We start from the raw sequence: 15742 nt of genomic DNA on the forward strand, positions 1-15742 counted from the left end.
GCGTACTGCAAGACTTCCAATGATAAACGGAAAAGGGTTAAAAGCAGATGCATCTGAACTGTACTGTGGCAAACTGCCAGGAGAGTATCATCTTTAGCATAAATGATGACAAGGGTTACTTTAACAGGGCACCCAGGATCCCCAGTTAGTCCTATAACATTAATGCCTCTATAAGCTCTGTCCTCTGGACTCGCAAAATCTTACCAACTTCTGAAGATGTCTAATGCATGCCATCCAGAGCTAAAAAACTAGGATTTCCTAATGCCACCAGAGATGCCCTTTAAAAATGCTCTATTTGCTTGTTTCTGCCAAACAAAAGCTGGCAGTAAAATAGCTACATTTTTCTATATGTGCATCTTCACCAAAGCTTTAATGAACTGTTCACAAGAGATTCTGGCTCTGACAAAAACAAAAACAAAAACCTTTAGGTTTACTTAGAAAAGCTCACAAACTCAGAGGTACCTAACAGGCTAGGCATAAAAAAAACAAGCCGCAGAGCCTGCCAATATTCTTGTCATTCATTCTGCTGTTTTATACCAAAGAGAGAACCTGTCAGGGATCAGAAGACGACTTGGGGAGACCACAGCAAAAACAGCAATATGCAAACTGGTGATTTCTTCCTTGGCTTGAAGATACTTTGGCAAAATCTCCTAAACAAATAAAAACATTCAACCTTTTTCCTTAAGTAGTGCTTTCTCATCTCAGCCATAATTTTTATCTAGCACCTGTCAAACAGAAACCATGCACAAAAAAATAAGATTAAAAGAAAAACACCACCACCACTAAAAGGCTTTAGTAATTTTGTTGTCTGAAGTAAGCAGAGAACCTTCTACAATTAAACTGTATTTCTAAAATAAGTCACTATCAATGCAATGCTTTAAGGAAAAAAAAAAAAGCATTTATGCAGGAAGTGAAATTATTGTACTTTGGTTTCTCCTCCCCCTGTCCTGATGTCTTCAAAGAGTTGGGTTAGTACGACAAAAACATACGCATTGATTTTTCCCCTTATAGCATGATACGGACTTGTTCTACTATATGCTGTTCCTCAGACCTATGAAATAACTGCAGGTTTTTCAAACTACTGAAATATATTCATCTGTTTTGGACTTTATTTAGAGGTACCCTGTAGATAATTAAGGTGGCTATTGATAAAGTGACAATAGTGTCATTCAATTACAAATCTAGCTGCTAAATCTTCCAGCAAACTGTCACCGTTGCCCTCCTGATACTGGGAGTAATGCTGAACAGGAGCCTTCTCTGAACTGTCTGATTATTTGTGCTAGTGTTTGGCGAGACTTCCAACTACAGCAACTTCATAACCTTCCAGCATTAAAAGGGGAGTGCACTGGTCACTGCTGAATGCTAAAAATACCACATGATTTAAACCTGGAGGCAGTCTTAGAAGCTTTTGCTCAAGGTTTATGAGCCTGTGTAAACAGCACGTCTGCCATAAGGAGCAGTGAAGTCTGTAGAATCCTTGTCTAAAACTGTCCTGGCATTAAAGTTTGCTGTGCAAATATCACATAATACCAGAGACAGCTGAAATCTCCTATTTAGGAATTTATGGAACTTATATGTTTGCAGGCGTCAGAAAGTCTTTTTTATAGAGCCCCAGTGCTTCACAGTACAATATTAATGCACTCTGTTCGAAAAGCCGTAATAAATTATATTTTTAATGCTCTTACCCTGGCTTTCTTAAGACGCATACATTCTTGGCAAACAATCAATAAATAGGGTAATCATGAGTAGAGGCCAAAGAATTTGCTGAAGTGCTGTTTTTCCATTTTTAATAGATAAAGATCTAACAATACGGACTGCTGTGTCTGTTCATTTCAGGATCAATATATTCTTTGTTTTCGCCAAACCAAGGAAAAAATAAATGATTGTATGATAAATGTTATGCATCAAACACAATGAAATTCCTCTGCCTTCTAACTTTATCTACTTAATATTCTTGGTTGCTAAAAAGATGGCATTTTTATCCTTTGCTTAGCAAATGCAAGGAAAATCTGAATCCTATATAGACATAATAAAGACCATTATGAGATATACACATCATACCCAGTATAGGCACTGTTTCACACAAACAATAGTGTTGAGCGCAAAGTTGTTAAACTTCATCAATTTAATATAAAATTGGTAGAAGAGTCACAGTTACACATAATCCCCATATAAATTTACATAACTATATACCCTTATCCAAAATACCCAATTACAACAAAAATCAAAAACTAGAATCGTCGGATTTTTCACTGCTAAATAATAAATCTGCTTTTAAGAAAACCACACACACACAAAAAGACGACATCACAAAACTTGTACATCATATCACATGCTATTTCCATTACTTCTGAAACTGCCCTAAAACTAGTAATCTTATGAAAAAGCTAGGGTGGTACTCAAACAATCTAAGTATCTTATTTTTAATTAGCGTGAGTTTAAGAAATAGCCACCTATGTAGCCTCTACTGTAATACCACCTTATCAATGGAAGTCTTGTCCTTATCATACTAAATGTCCAGCGATATCAGTCTACAGTACAGTAAGATTCTCCACTCAAGCACAGAGCCTACACTTTCAAAATGTGACTGATACTGCAGCCAGGAATGTAACCAATTTCAGATCATAAGAGAATCAAGAAAAAAAACACAGAGACATGTTCTGCCTCTCTACCCACTCCCCCACCCCACACACACACACAAAAAGGCCTTGGGTAGACACAGAGCTCACAGCTTTCCAGGATTTGGCCTGAAAGTATTTACCTTTCCTAAGGTTGGTTTTCATCAGATGGCCCGAGTGTTTTAAAGGCACTCCCTGCATTTTTGCACCTGTACTCCCAAGCCTTCCTCTTCCTAGCGGGCTTCCGTTCTGCTCCAGGCGGGAAATCTTGGCTGGTGGACCCTTCGGATCACTCACATTGTTAGACATTTCTGAGTGTTCTTTCCCCTGAGTTGCCTCGTTCAAATGATCCATACTCAGTTACCCTCTAAAGATCACCTGCCAGAATTTAAAAAGAAGACATGTTACAATTGGGTGAGTGGAGTGTGGAGGGGTTCTCTCTCTCTCTCCTTTCTCCAAATTTTATATATATATATATATGTGTGTGTATGTGTGTGTGTGTGCATATATATATACACACATATATACACACACCCATACATATTCATACACATATATACACACACACATATATACACACATACATATACAAACATGTACCTACAGATATACCATGTAATATTTTACCTCTAGATATCTCTCTGCACAAATATAAGGTATTTGTAAGATTGTTTAGCTAGATATATAACATAATGCAGATGTTACTACATTTCTAGATAACAGCATTACATTTCCATTTAAGTTAACCAAGTAATTTGTGAAAACTACAACAACACACATGAATAAAAGGTAATTTGTCATTTACCAACAAAACTAGACAGGGAGAATGGGCTTACTTTTAAAAGAAGAATTACCACAAGCATACCTAGAAAATGATTGTATTTATGTAGTCCTAATTTTTAAAAATTAGAAACTCTTTACAGAACACAATAGCAAAACTTTAATCAAGGACAGAAAAATTACAATTCGAAATATTAGTTAAATCTGATATACTTTTCACCTATATGTTAATTTTTATAATACATATAGATATACCACCTCAAAAGAAGGTAGCAAACATCTGCATTTTAAACTCTCCTTGGGCTTTACAGATTAATTTGTAGAAAAAGTTTTCTACTATCAAAGTTTCAAGAGTTATGTGACCTACTAAAAATCTAGTCAAGATTTGGCTCAAACGTGTGATTGGATCATTTCGCTAAGCAAATGGATAGAAGTGGAGGATTTCTTCAAATATCCCAAGTACTAAAGCAGTACAATTCACATATTTTAGAGTGAAAACTTAGGAGTCAGCCAATAATAAAATGCTAACTAAATAAAATTAATTTAAGTAGTAAAAAAAACTTGAAAATATCTTGTGATATTCACATTAGATTTAAATGCTAGACTGACTTTAAAAAAAAATCTGGATGATTTTGATAAAACACAATCGTCAGTGTTCAAAAATAAGCTCAGTATGCAATGAAGTCAACATCTTAATTTACTTCAGAAAAAATTGATAATTATCTTCAGTCATACAATGGACATTAATTTTCACTGTTCATGATAAAGCAATGAGTATAGTATCAAAGTCACTTCTAAAATACAGGCTTAACTAAAACTGATAAAAACAGATGGGTAGAATTATTTTGTGAACTTTCATAGTACTTCAAGTATTGAGCTTACCAAACTCAGGGGGAGGGGACCATATTTAGGAAAATCTGATAAAATATGATAATTATTACATTCATCCAGCTGCCTATTAAGTTGACATCTCTTGTACTCCAAAAAAATTATTATACCAGAAAAGCTATTTAAATCCGATATATTGACAGCCAGCTTGTATTAGCCTGGCCTTTCTATAAGCATGTTTTTCTTCTGTTTAACCATAGATTACTTTGTCCATTATAATCAAGAAAAGAGGTGAATGGGGAGGAGGGAGCAATGGTAATCTGTAGTCTTAAAAGGAACCTTAAGAATGCCAATTGAAGAACTCTAAAGTTTGAGAAATAATGGCTATTTATCCTTGTACTCCAGGGTGGCACGCTGAGAACTAAAGGTTTACCGTTGATCGAGGTCCCATCTGTTTTTGGTTATGAGGTTCATTAACAATAAATGTGCCTCTTTTAACCACTTTTTATCAAGATTACTCTTCTCCATTATATTAAACTAAAGCCAAAATTAGAGAGCTATGATTACTAACTTATTCAAAGCACTCTTTATAATGCTTCATGTGGATAATACAGAGCTGCTTTTTCTGAAATTGGATGCCTTACCCTAGAGCAGAAAATGAATTTTAAAACATATTATTTGAAAAGAAAATACTTAACCCATGGGGCAATTTAAGGGGGAAAAAAGGAAAAAGTAAACAACAGAATCAAAATTAATGCTACAAAACGTATTAAGTAGTCATGAGGCTTAACAGTATTATAAACTGTACAGTAAATAAATATGATAAATTATAATTGAGTGAATGTTTTAACAATCAAAACATCATATAGGTCATACAAAATCTTCCTTTGAATACCCACCTATAAGCATCTATTAACCACTTAGTCATCTTGTAAAAAGCTTTACATTATAAGGCAAAATTACATGCACATAAAACACTCAATTTACTCATTTAAACTCTATGCCCAAGGCTAAAGTTCACCAAATCTCAGTTTGGGATTGCAAAGAGCAGTCACCACGGGGCCTGGACTGACAGCACTGGAACTAACTAAGGTCTCAACAGATGCCAGGCTGCAGAGTTTCTTTTGAGTTACACATTTTAAAATCCATTTTAATGTAACGTCTGGTTGGCGCGTATAAAGCAGGCTACTTTCTCAAAATCTCATTTCCCTGTCCATAATCTAAGTCCATAAGTGATAATTACTGAATAAAACAGGGAACGAAAACACAGCAATTGTTTCCCTTAAAAAGAAAAAATAAAAGCACGAAATTCCGGTTTTATGAACGTATTTTTTGCAATGTGGGATCCTTTTCAACGAGTTCCTTCCTGGATCGCCTCCCTCGCCCCCACACTACCCAATAATCACATTTTAAGAGATTGTGCCCTTATCCATTCCATATGGCCGGCATGATCCAGGCCAAGCTTTCACTGTGACCTTTTAAAGAGACAAAGAAGCAAAGTACTATCTAGAAACAGAAACACTGCAGTTTTACTGAGTGAAATTAGCAAAACCGACCTGAAACTCACCACTTCAAAACTTGACAGCATATAAATAACAAAAACAAAGGAGATTTCCTTTGCAGCCCGGGTTCTTGAAGAGAAGTTCAAGACTGATGTTTTCTGTCCCCCCCTTTTTTTTTTTAATTAAAAAAAAAAAAAAAGAGCAGCAGACCTGAAGGCGACTTCCCCTGAAATTGTATTATTTTCTCTTCCCCCTACCCCCGCCCCCCTAAGCGGGGGAAGGGCAGAAATAAACGTCTAGAAGAGTAGCCATGGGCGGGGGGAGGGCGGGTGTTCAAAAAAATTACAATTACAAAAACAACATATATTGTTTGTAAAATGTCTAACCTCAGAACTGGGTTTTCGATGGGGGAGGAGGGGAGAGTGGGAAGTAGGGAGGAGGGCGAAGATAAAATTGATCTGACAAGTGATTCGTTGGTTGGGGGGGGGGGGGGATCGTAAAAACAAAGCAAAACCCGTTATGAGCTGTACACTGTGGTGGTGCTGGGGAGGCGAGGTGGTGACTGAAGAGTCTTTTAAAAAGAAAAAAAAAAATCACTGCGGACAAGGTCTCCAGTAAGGAAAAAAAAAAAAGGTCCCCTAGCTTTCCTCCCTCCCTCAGCTCGCTCGGGTTCTTCGGTGTGAGGACAGAAAGTCTACTTCTGGTTGTCACTTGCAATATTATTCTCCAACAACCCCGGAGAACGCGGAGGGGAAGGCCACCTCGCCTCCCTTCCAATCGCCCCCACCGCCCTCCCCGACAATTGCGACTAATATTAACAAACCTTAAACTTTCTTCCCACAGCCTCGCACCCCCAACGAGGGCATCTACCGGGGAACAGCGAGGGCGGGGGGCAGAAGGTCGCGAAAAAAGCCCTGAAAAGGCACTAAAATGCCACTTTTGATTCGGCCCTCGCTGACAACAGCCCCGAGGACCCTCTCCCTGCCCATTGACGCGGGGCTGCGAGCGTCTGGGGAGAGAGGGTTTGGGGGGAGGGGGAGGAGGGAGAGAATCAGAAGGCACCCCCAGCCACCTCCACCGCCTCAGCAGCGACAAACTCCCCGCCCCCTCCCCCCAAAAAGTCGCCACGCTCTCACTCAGCCAGAGTCCGAGGTAAACAACGAGCACCACAATGGCACTAGGACTTGGGGGGTGGAGGGGGGGAAGAAACCCAGCAACCCCAACAAAACTGATGAGGAGTTTCCCGAAATGAAGGAGGGGGTGGGAAGCGTCCTCTGGAGTCGCCCTGGCTTTCTGCTCGGTCCCCGGGCAGGCTAGAGGGCGGCTGTTGCTGTTGTTGTTGTGACGAGGCCGGTTGTTGCTGGGTGGCACAGGGAGAGGTGTGTGTGTGCGCGTTTGTGTGTGTGTGCGTGTGAGCGCGAGTCCCCGGACGGGGCTGTCTCTCTCTCTCTCCCTCGCTCGCTCTCGCTCGCTCTCCCCCTCGCTGCCGTCTCTGCCCCCATTAAATTATTAGTTGACTCATCCCGGCCGCTGTCGCCGCCGCCGCCGTGCCCAGCTCGGCTCCGCGCGTCCGCCCGGGCTGCAGCCCTCCACGCCGCTGCTCCTGCTGCTGCTGTTGCCGCCGCCGCCGCCGCTGTGGCTGCCTCTTCTTCCTCCTCCTCATTTTAATACAAAATCACCCCGCTCGCAGCCCCAGCCCCGAGCACGCAGCCTCCTCCCGGCCGCCCGCCGCCGCCCGGAGCCCTTCCCCAGCGGGGCCGGCTCATCCGCCGCGTCCGGGGAGCGGGAGCGAGCGAGAAAGTGGCGGCGGCGGCGAAGGAGGAGGGGGGAGCGAGAGGAGGAGGAGGGGGTGCGGAGCGGAGGAGGAAGGCGGCAGGGGGGCGGGGGGCGGGGGGGGCAGGGTGCACCGAGAAGGCGGAAAAGGGATGGGGATTAAAACCCGGGCTGGAGGGCCGGGAACGGGGGAGGGGGCGGGGGCGGCTAGTTAAAAAAGCAGAAAGACAAGTAACTAGTGAATGAGTGAGGGGAAGGGGGGGCGGGGGGGAGAGCGCACGATTTCCGGCCCCAGGCGCGCAAGAATTTGTAATGAGCTTGATTAGAGTGAGGCGGCCCGACATTTATTACACACAATACCCAGAATAACAGGGCGCTGCGCGAGGGTTAGCTCCGGCCGCCGCCAGGCGCGCGGGGGAGGGCGCAGGGGGGAGGAGAGGGGGCTTCCCTGGCAGCGGCCGCCCGGCGGGGAGGGGAGCGCGCGGCGCGCGGGCGGCAAGGGCAGGTGTGCGACAGTGAGCCGGACGGGAGGAGGGGCAGGACTGGAAGAGGGGGCGGCGGGGGATGAAAGTGATGGGGAGGAGTGGGCGAGGGCCAGGAGAAAAGCTAACCACCCACCCACACGCCACAAAAGCCACAAAAAGGAATAGGTCGGGAGCGTCGCAGGCGGGCACCCAAGGGACAGGCGAGGCGGAGAGGGCGCACCGGCCCCGCGGGAGAAAGGCCCGGACACGCAGGTGACAGGCGTAGAGTACTGAGGTAGGGGTCTTCAGGAACTGGATGAAAGGGGACAATCGGGAGGGAGAGCTCTCCCGAGAAGCTCAGAGGGTGCAGAAATGTTTGCAGAGGAGTAAAGGCCAGGATCCTTAAAATGTTCTCGCGAATATTCATCCTCCAAGGAGAATGTATCCTAAACTATTTAGAGCCAATGTTAAAAAAAAAAAAAAGTGAGAGCTTCCCATACGAGTCAAAGGTAGGTTCAAAACTCCCTCATTTCTGAGCTATAGAACACGTCGGAGAAAGAAATACGTTGCCCATAGTGGCCGAGTTAAACAAAATTTGGGTCAATTGAAAGAGACCTGACTTGTTATTAAAAAGGAAAAGAGGCAACCATTTTAAAACCAATTTACACCGAGCGAAAAACAGGAAAGTTTGAGTGGGTAAATACATCTGTCATCAGCAATAAATGTTTCTGTCATCTAGGGTAGGTTACCCAGTTAAGTAAATGGTCATTAGCACATAAGTATGACCCTCTAATTCAGATAATCTATTTAACGTAATTCCTATAAAAATGCAGAACGTTATTTCGCCCAAAATAGAGATGCAGTGTTTATTGTCTAGGTTTTAGTAGTAACGTCTCAGTCCTAAAGACAGTTAATCATTAAACAACAACAACAACAACAAAATGTAATAATTATTTTTCAGAATATACTAGTAGGGAAAAGAGAAAAATCAGTCAGATAAACATTTTGTTACACATAAAAAAGCAACAAGTTAGCACAAGTACTGAGATAAGAGGGAAATATGCAAATTAACCTCTTTAAATCTACCAATGCCCTCTTAGAGACACTGTTGACATTGGAAATCTAAGAAAAGCAGATGATAAAGTATAGGAAATAAAGGCCTCTTGGGGAGGACAAGTTTAGGAGAGACACAATGAAAATGTATCACTCTAATGGCACCCAAGTTTCACCCACAAACCGGAAAGGTTAGTCAAAACCGAGGAAGGCAACCATGAATCTTGGCACATATAAACCAAGCCTTGAGCAAAAGAAAGAACGTGTGATGATAAAACGCAAAACAGCGTCACAAACAAGAAAATAAATATAAGGTAACATTTACATAAAAACTCCAAATGATTTCACATTTTTTAAAAGTTGAACTGTGGGGAAAAATGGAGCAGGATAATTTAAGTATAAGATATATAATCAATGAGAAAATATTTAAAAGAAATACAGATAGTAATCGATTATCTCTAAAATGACAGTGATTTTTGCAACATGATATGTTAAGTTGGGGATTTCCAAGGTGTATATTTTAATAGTTGCTTCAAACTGGTGATGCTTGACATATTTCCCTGAAACCTGCCTGGTTTTCATTTGGGACAAGTGCATTCTAGTGTCACACGGTACAAAATTACAAAAATAGCAATATAAAAAATTAAGGAAAATTATAATGGACTACAAAAATTTACCCATGCAACTTCACCTAAGTTGAATGTTTTTAAAAAAAAAAAAAAAAAAAAGACAAAATTTGAGCAAGGAGAAGACTAAAAAAGGGTTACTGAAAATATAATATTAAGACACATTGGAATAAAATATTATAAATGTTTATCCCATTATTTACACAAATAAATTAGACAAAAAGCTTCTTGATTGCCTTAGCCTCCTAATGACCTAGCCAATGCTAATGTAATGTGGGAATTAAAATAGTAATCTTTAAATTTGAATAGTACCTTTTATCCAGGAATTACAAACTAATTCTCAAACACAAGACATTAAAGAGTGTAATAAGGATGGACATGGCCTCAGAAAAATGATAAACAGAATAAATGAGGATAAAGACACCTAATAATGACTTTATTATAAAGACTAATGATGTAGTACAATTATGAATCTGTTAATCACGTATACATACTAATTTTCCCTCAAGCACATCCTTTATTTTAGAACTATTTGATTATAAGAAATGACATAAGTAAAGCGGCACGCGGAGGTTTATGCCCTCCAAGTCATATAGTACATTGAAAAACTTAATTACTATAAATTATCTACTCTTTAGAATACTCATTACAGCCACTGAGCATTCATTGGTCAGTGTAAATCCAGGTTAAAATAAAAAAGAAAGATAATTAGGAAAATGCTACCTTCCTGAGCATATGTGAGAATAAACTAAACTATCATGGTGAAGGGGGAAAAAACATCAAATCATTTTTCACAGGCATCTTTTATTTGGCAGTAAAGATGCAAGCAAGTATTGAAAAAAAGTTAAAACAAAATAAACTTTATAAACCTAGATATCAAAATGGAAAACCTCAGAAACATGAAATATTGCAAGTCAAATACACGAACTATTTAACATGTGGATGTACAGTTAAAACAGAGTGCATCAATTTTTTATCACATGAGAAGGCATTGAGACTGGCTACAAAAAGGGTAGCAAAGATAAAACAGTGTAGCAGATATACAAGGGTTTTTTTAAAAAAACTTAATAATGAAAGAACTACATGTTTCAGATGGCATCGTATTAAGATAAATATGCAGGCAGATATCCTAAAGCATTAAAACACATTCAGAGTTCTGAATAGCACATACATTTGTAATAAACAGAGAAAGCATTTAGAATTAGAACGCTTTTAAGATATGGCAACTCAGCCAATAACTATGTAAGCAAAGCAATGCTTACCACCATAGCACTTTCTAAGGACATTTTTTTTCCCATCTTTTTAAATTCAAATACAGTTGGCTATCTCTCTACATTCTTAAAGCAGCACAATTTACGTAGCATATTGCTCTTTTCGTCGTGTCAACTCTTTGTTTTTTGGCTTTAGCTGCAGGTGGTGTTTTCCATATATGAATTTCTGGGAATATGGTCTGTGTTGGCCATATAAGGATGTCTATTTGAGCCACATGTTTTGCTGTCATGTGTCTCATTTTGTCTGTCTGGGATGTCAGGACTGATTTCCACATCATTTCTTCAATAGACCGAATACGAATTTATAAGAGCAGAGAGCAAAAAGGTGGGGCTGGAGCCCAAACAACTTTGTCAAAACATACATTGGAGAGGAAATGCAATATCCTGTAAACATTTGCACCCTTCTTCTCACATCTTATCTGTGACTGACATCATCACAACTGCATAGTTTAGGACAGAATCTATTTGCTCAAGTTCAAGTGTGCAGTATGTGCATGCACGCAGTTTAATCAGACAGATCCCACATCTTTGGAGGTCATGGCACAGCGCACTCAGCTGCCCTAATCTAAGAGCCTTGGGTCTTGCAGCCCGCCTGACCCAGCCTTGACCTTGGGGAAGGGAAGCTGCCTCATGCTTTTCTTGTTTTAGTGAATAAACGAAACTCTGATTAAACTTTCTGACTAATCTTACGAGAAAGTATGGCCCCCATTTTCTACTCTCATAGCCTCCTGAATTTCTCTTTTGCAAGTCACATCGCAGTCTTAATCAACTAACAAATTGGATAATTATTGGCTAAATAAATGTCTCCCATGCTGGACTGTAAGCTCTATGAGAGCAGAGACCATCTTTCTTACTGCCGCATTACCAGGAATTCATATACTGTCGTTGCAATATTTACATTATGAATAAATAAACGAGAGCAAAAAGCTCAGTGTCACTTGCAACCAATTTCCACTGCTAAATGCAATGACAATTCTTTTTAGAGATTACAGAAGTGAAAAGGAGGTAACAGTGGGGCAAGTGGCTATATCATTTTAATTGGAATTAACTGAAATGAAATAAAATTTACAATTGAGTTCCTTGGTCACATTTCAAGTGTTTAATAGTTTCATGTGGGTATTGGGCAGTGTAGATTATAGGACACTTCCACCAATGCAAAAAGTTCTATTGGAGAGCACTTATCTAGAGAACTTTTTAAAGGTGATAAGTAAATTCAGTTCTGGTCAGGAGTCTTAGAGGGGCTAAATGGCTTCCAAACATCCTAATGATGTCCAATTGAAATAATTTTGCATTTTAGAAGTAGCCCATAGATCTGTAAAATTGCATGCAATGAGGCTTGTGTGCACACATATTTAAGAAGACTTTCTAGACCTGTCTGTATTTGAAAGAGTCCTGCAGTACATGTGAAATAATATGCATTTACCCCAAACGCTGCTTTCCAGGAGCATTTAAATACTTCATAGGTGAAGTTAAAAATCACGGAGTCATTCCTCATCCTCACTACCAGCGCCACATTAAATAATCACAGTTGCTATTAGAAAAGGATGTTTTGGAAGCTTTAATGTAGGTACCTACTCAAATTCGGAGGGCATCCAGATACCAAACAAATAATGGTGTACTGCAGAAAATAATAACTAAAGGCTTGAATATGTTTCAGGGGAGATAAAGGAGAAATGGTCATAAAATCTAAATATTGGGTTTAAGGTTTTTTGTTTTTTTTGTTTTTTGTTTTTTTCCTAATAAGTGGAGTTTTAGTTAAAGCCAAACTGATAGTGATCAAAAGTTGTTTCCTAATTACATTGTCGTGGACGTAAATATCCACTGATAATTTGTGAAATGGTTTTAATTGACAAAAGTCATTATGAAAGCCAAGCAAAGAAGGCCAACGTTGATGATAATTTGGGGAAAGCTGGATAAAAAAAACAAACAGTCATTGTAGTTGGCTTCTAGAACCTGACAAGATAACTGGGCCTTTGACCCAGAAATTTTACTTTTTTTTTTAAGCAAGAATTTATTGGGCAAAAATTTTTCAAATCTATCTTTTCTTCCATAGATGTCAGTATGGATCATAACTTTGATAGTAATAATTCCATCAAAACTGGTACCTCTATCTAGACCTAGATCCAAAAATTGAGCAGGGAAGAAAAAGGATTCTTGTGATGGCTGTTGCGTCCTCCAGGGTAGAGATCACCACCAAAATACTTAGAGTTTCAGGTTGCCTCAATTTTCCCCAAATGGCTTCTAGAGTGCCCTTCCTCCCCTTTTTACCTGGGGACCTCCCTCTGCCACATACTTTTAACGTGAAGCTTGGTTGCACCCCTTCTGTCCAAAGCCTTCTCCAGCTGTTAGTTATTTCCTTCTTGATGCTCCATCACACTACCTGTCCTTCAGTGTAGCATTCCCTATTTACAAGCCTGCCCTCTAAACTTCAAGTCCGTAAGCATCTTGAGGGTGTATTTATGTCTGTATTCCTGGAGTCCCCCACAGTGCCTGCCATCACAGGAACCCAAGAATTGTTTTTATGAGTGAGTGCTTGTAAGAAATCTTAGGAAGTAAGCCAGGTGCTGGGATCAGAAGCTAGCTCGCTGGCTCCCCAAATGTGCTGCATATAAACATTATTTGAGGAGCTCCTGCAACAATTTAGACATCCAGGCCATACCCCACTGCAATTAAATCCGAATAACTGAGGGTGGGAGCCCAGCATTTGGTGATTCCAATGTACAGCCAATGGTTTAGGCAGTGTTTTGGATATAAGCAATCAAATATACCTGCTAGGACATCCTCAAGTGAGGTTTTTAACCAAATCATGAGGATACTTGGAAAAGTTAAGGCACTCACCCCAAATTTAAGGAATGTATGTGCAGGCAAACCACTTATTTCAAACAAAAAAAGGTGGGGGGGGCAAACTATTAGATCACTGATTTGTTAATTAAAGGTATGTTGTTTGAGGAACCATGAAGATTAGCACTTGGGCACTTGCTTGAGATTTACTAGGGTGCCAGAAATCCTGTGTAGGTATATGATTTATCATCACAGACATAAGCAACTAACCACAAAATTACGCATGGAAGTAAGGTTCTAAGACCAGTCTATTATTTACTGGAGCCAAAACCATCCTGGTTTCCTCTAATTCTTTTGTCAACATAGTTAAGCATGATTTTTTCCCCAGAAAATTTCAACCTTGTGTGGAGTTCTCCTTTAACAGTTCAAAACTGTTCAACTTATTTCTAGACTAAATCACTGTACTTTAGCAGAACTGAAGTATTCACATTGTCTACACCAAAGAGCCAACGACAGGGCATCACAGCCCTAGCTGCTATGCAGTACTCTCGGGAAGCTCAGGGGATTTTTAATTCCAACAAAGTCAAACAGCAACCAACCTTTAGCCAAGACATACCAACCAAATCTTAGTGATAGGATATGAATATTCTTACTAATCTCTCCTGTCTTAATTGGAGGGAGAAACAGTTGGGAGTTACAATGAACCTGAATCCTAGTCCCAGTCATTTGGGGGGGGAGTATCAGCCAAAGGCAGTATCTGATTTTGTACTGCCATCACCATTGCCACAGTCACTGGACAGAAATTGTCCATCATGGAAGGAAAGCCACCACCAGAAACAACTACATCAGGCCTGGATGATGATTAAATATGACTATAATGTTTGAGATTTGTTGAAGTGAAGGAGAAGTTTAATTCAAAAGAAAAGCACATTCTATGTGGGAAGACAAAAAATTTTGGAAGCATATTGTGGTGATGGCTACAAAACAGTGTGAATGTAATTAATGCCACTGAATTGTACACTAAAAAAGTGTGAGAATGACATTTTGTTATATATCTTTTATCACAATAAAAATATTTTAAACCAATAAAAAAAAAACAATCTTTTACCTATTCTTAATATTGGCAGATAGATATTATCATGAAAATATCATGACAAATAGAAAAACAATAAGCTACAACACACTGAAACAACCCCATCCTCACTGCCAATGTTCCATTGCTCTCTTTACCAGCCAAATGCCACAGTCCTGTCTATGCTAGATAATTAATTCATACGATGAATACCTGACCCAAGGATAATTAACATGGATTGGTAATTAGAGACCAAGATCCCACCCAGGGTAGGTAATCTGATGGTCCTCTGTTGCAAGAAAATGGTTCTCTTTTCAGGTTTTATTCTATACTATTGTACCTCAGCAAAATAAGAGAAAGAAGCATAAACAAAAACAAATAAGAGCACCTTAAGTCCAAAAATTCTTTCTGCATGTATTTTGAATGAGTAAAAATTAACTATACTCATGAACTAGTAGACCCTTTCAATTAAACAGTACTTAGAATGTCGAACATTTACATGCAGTACAGCCACAGATGTGTAACAACTGTATAAATGTAGTCAGTGTAATAACTTATAAATTATATCTGCATAAAGGCTTTTATTTTTAAAATAGAATTATAATTTTTGTTATCAAAAACCAAAATTTTTGCAAATTTAACTTTATCAATCACTTTTTAGTGATAGTAATTAGGATTAAAATATTTACTTCTGCATGCAATATTTTATAATATTATCTTTTTCTATAATATATTGCCTATATTCTGTTTCTTATCTATTCTTACTGATTTTATGTTTATTTTAGATTGGAGACTTTTAAATTAATGATGGGGTTTTTAATGTATTACATATTCATGTATAGATTATATCTTATTGAAGTTCCTACCAACATATATATTTTTTTCTGAAGCATGACTAAGGAATATGAATACACAATGAAACAAAATTAAAATTACTTATATGTTACATACAAAAGCATAAATAAAATACCAAA

General features: G+C 39.3%; 1 protein-coding gene and 1 pseudogene across 8 annotated transcripts in view; both read right to left on the reverse strand.

The window, feature by feature from the left end:
* SATB1 (SATB homeobox 1) overlaps window positions 1–15742 on the reverse strand; it is a 95664-nt gene that overhangs the window by 68794 nt on the left and 11128 nt on the right. For 3 of the 8 annotated variants that reach the window (XM_016122313.2, XM_036218511.1, XM_016122315.2), the window contains exon 2: window positions 2762–2996. In XM_016122313.2, the coding sequence (XP_015977799.1) occupies window positions 2762–2972 (211 nt within the window). In that variant the 5' untranslated portion in view covers window positions 2973–2996. Of the gene's footprint in view, window positions 1–2761; window positions 2997–5782; window positions 6744–15742 lie in introns of those variants that run through there. The other 5 variants (XM_036218512.1, XM_016122312.2, XM_016122319.2 and 2 more) reach the window with 3 other exon arrangements.
* On the reverse strand, window positions 6564–7500 carry LOC107498793 (annotated as a pseudogene).

This window comes from Rousettus aegyptiacus, unplaced genomic scaffold (genome assembly GCF_014176215.1).
Source record: "Rousettus aegyptiacus isolate mRouAeg1 unplaced genomic scaffold, mRouAeg1.p scaffold_m13_p_4, whole genome shotgun sequence".
Classification (NCBI taxonomy): Eukaryota; Metazoa; Chordata; class Mammalia; order Chiroptera; family Pteropodidae; genus Rousettus; species Rousettus aegyptiacus.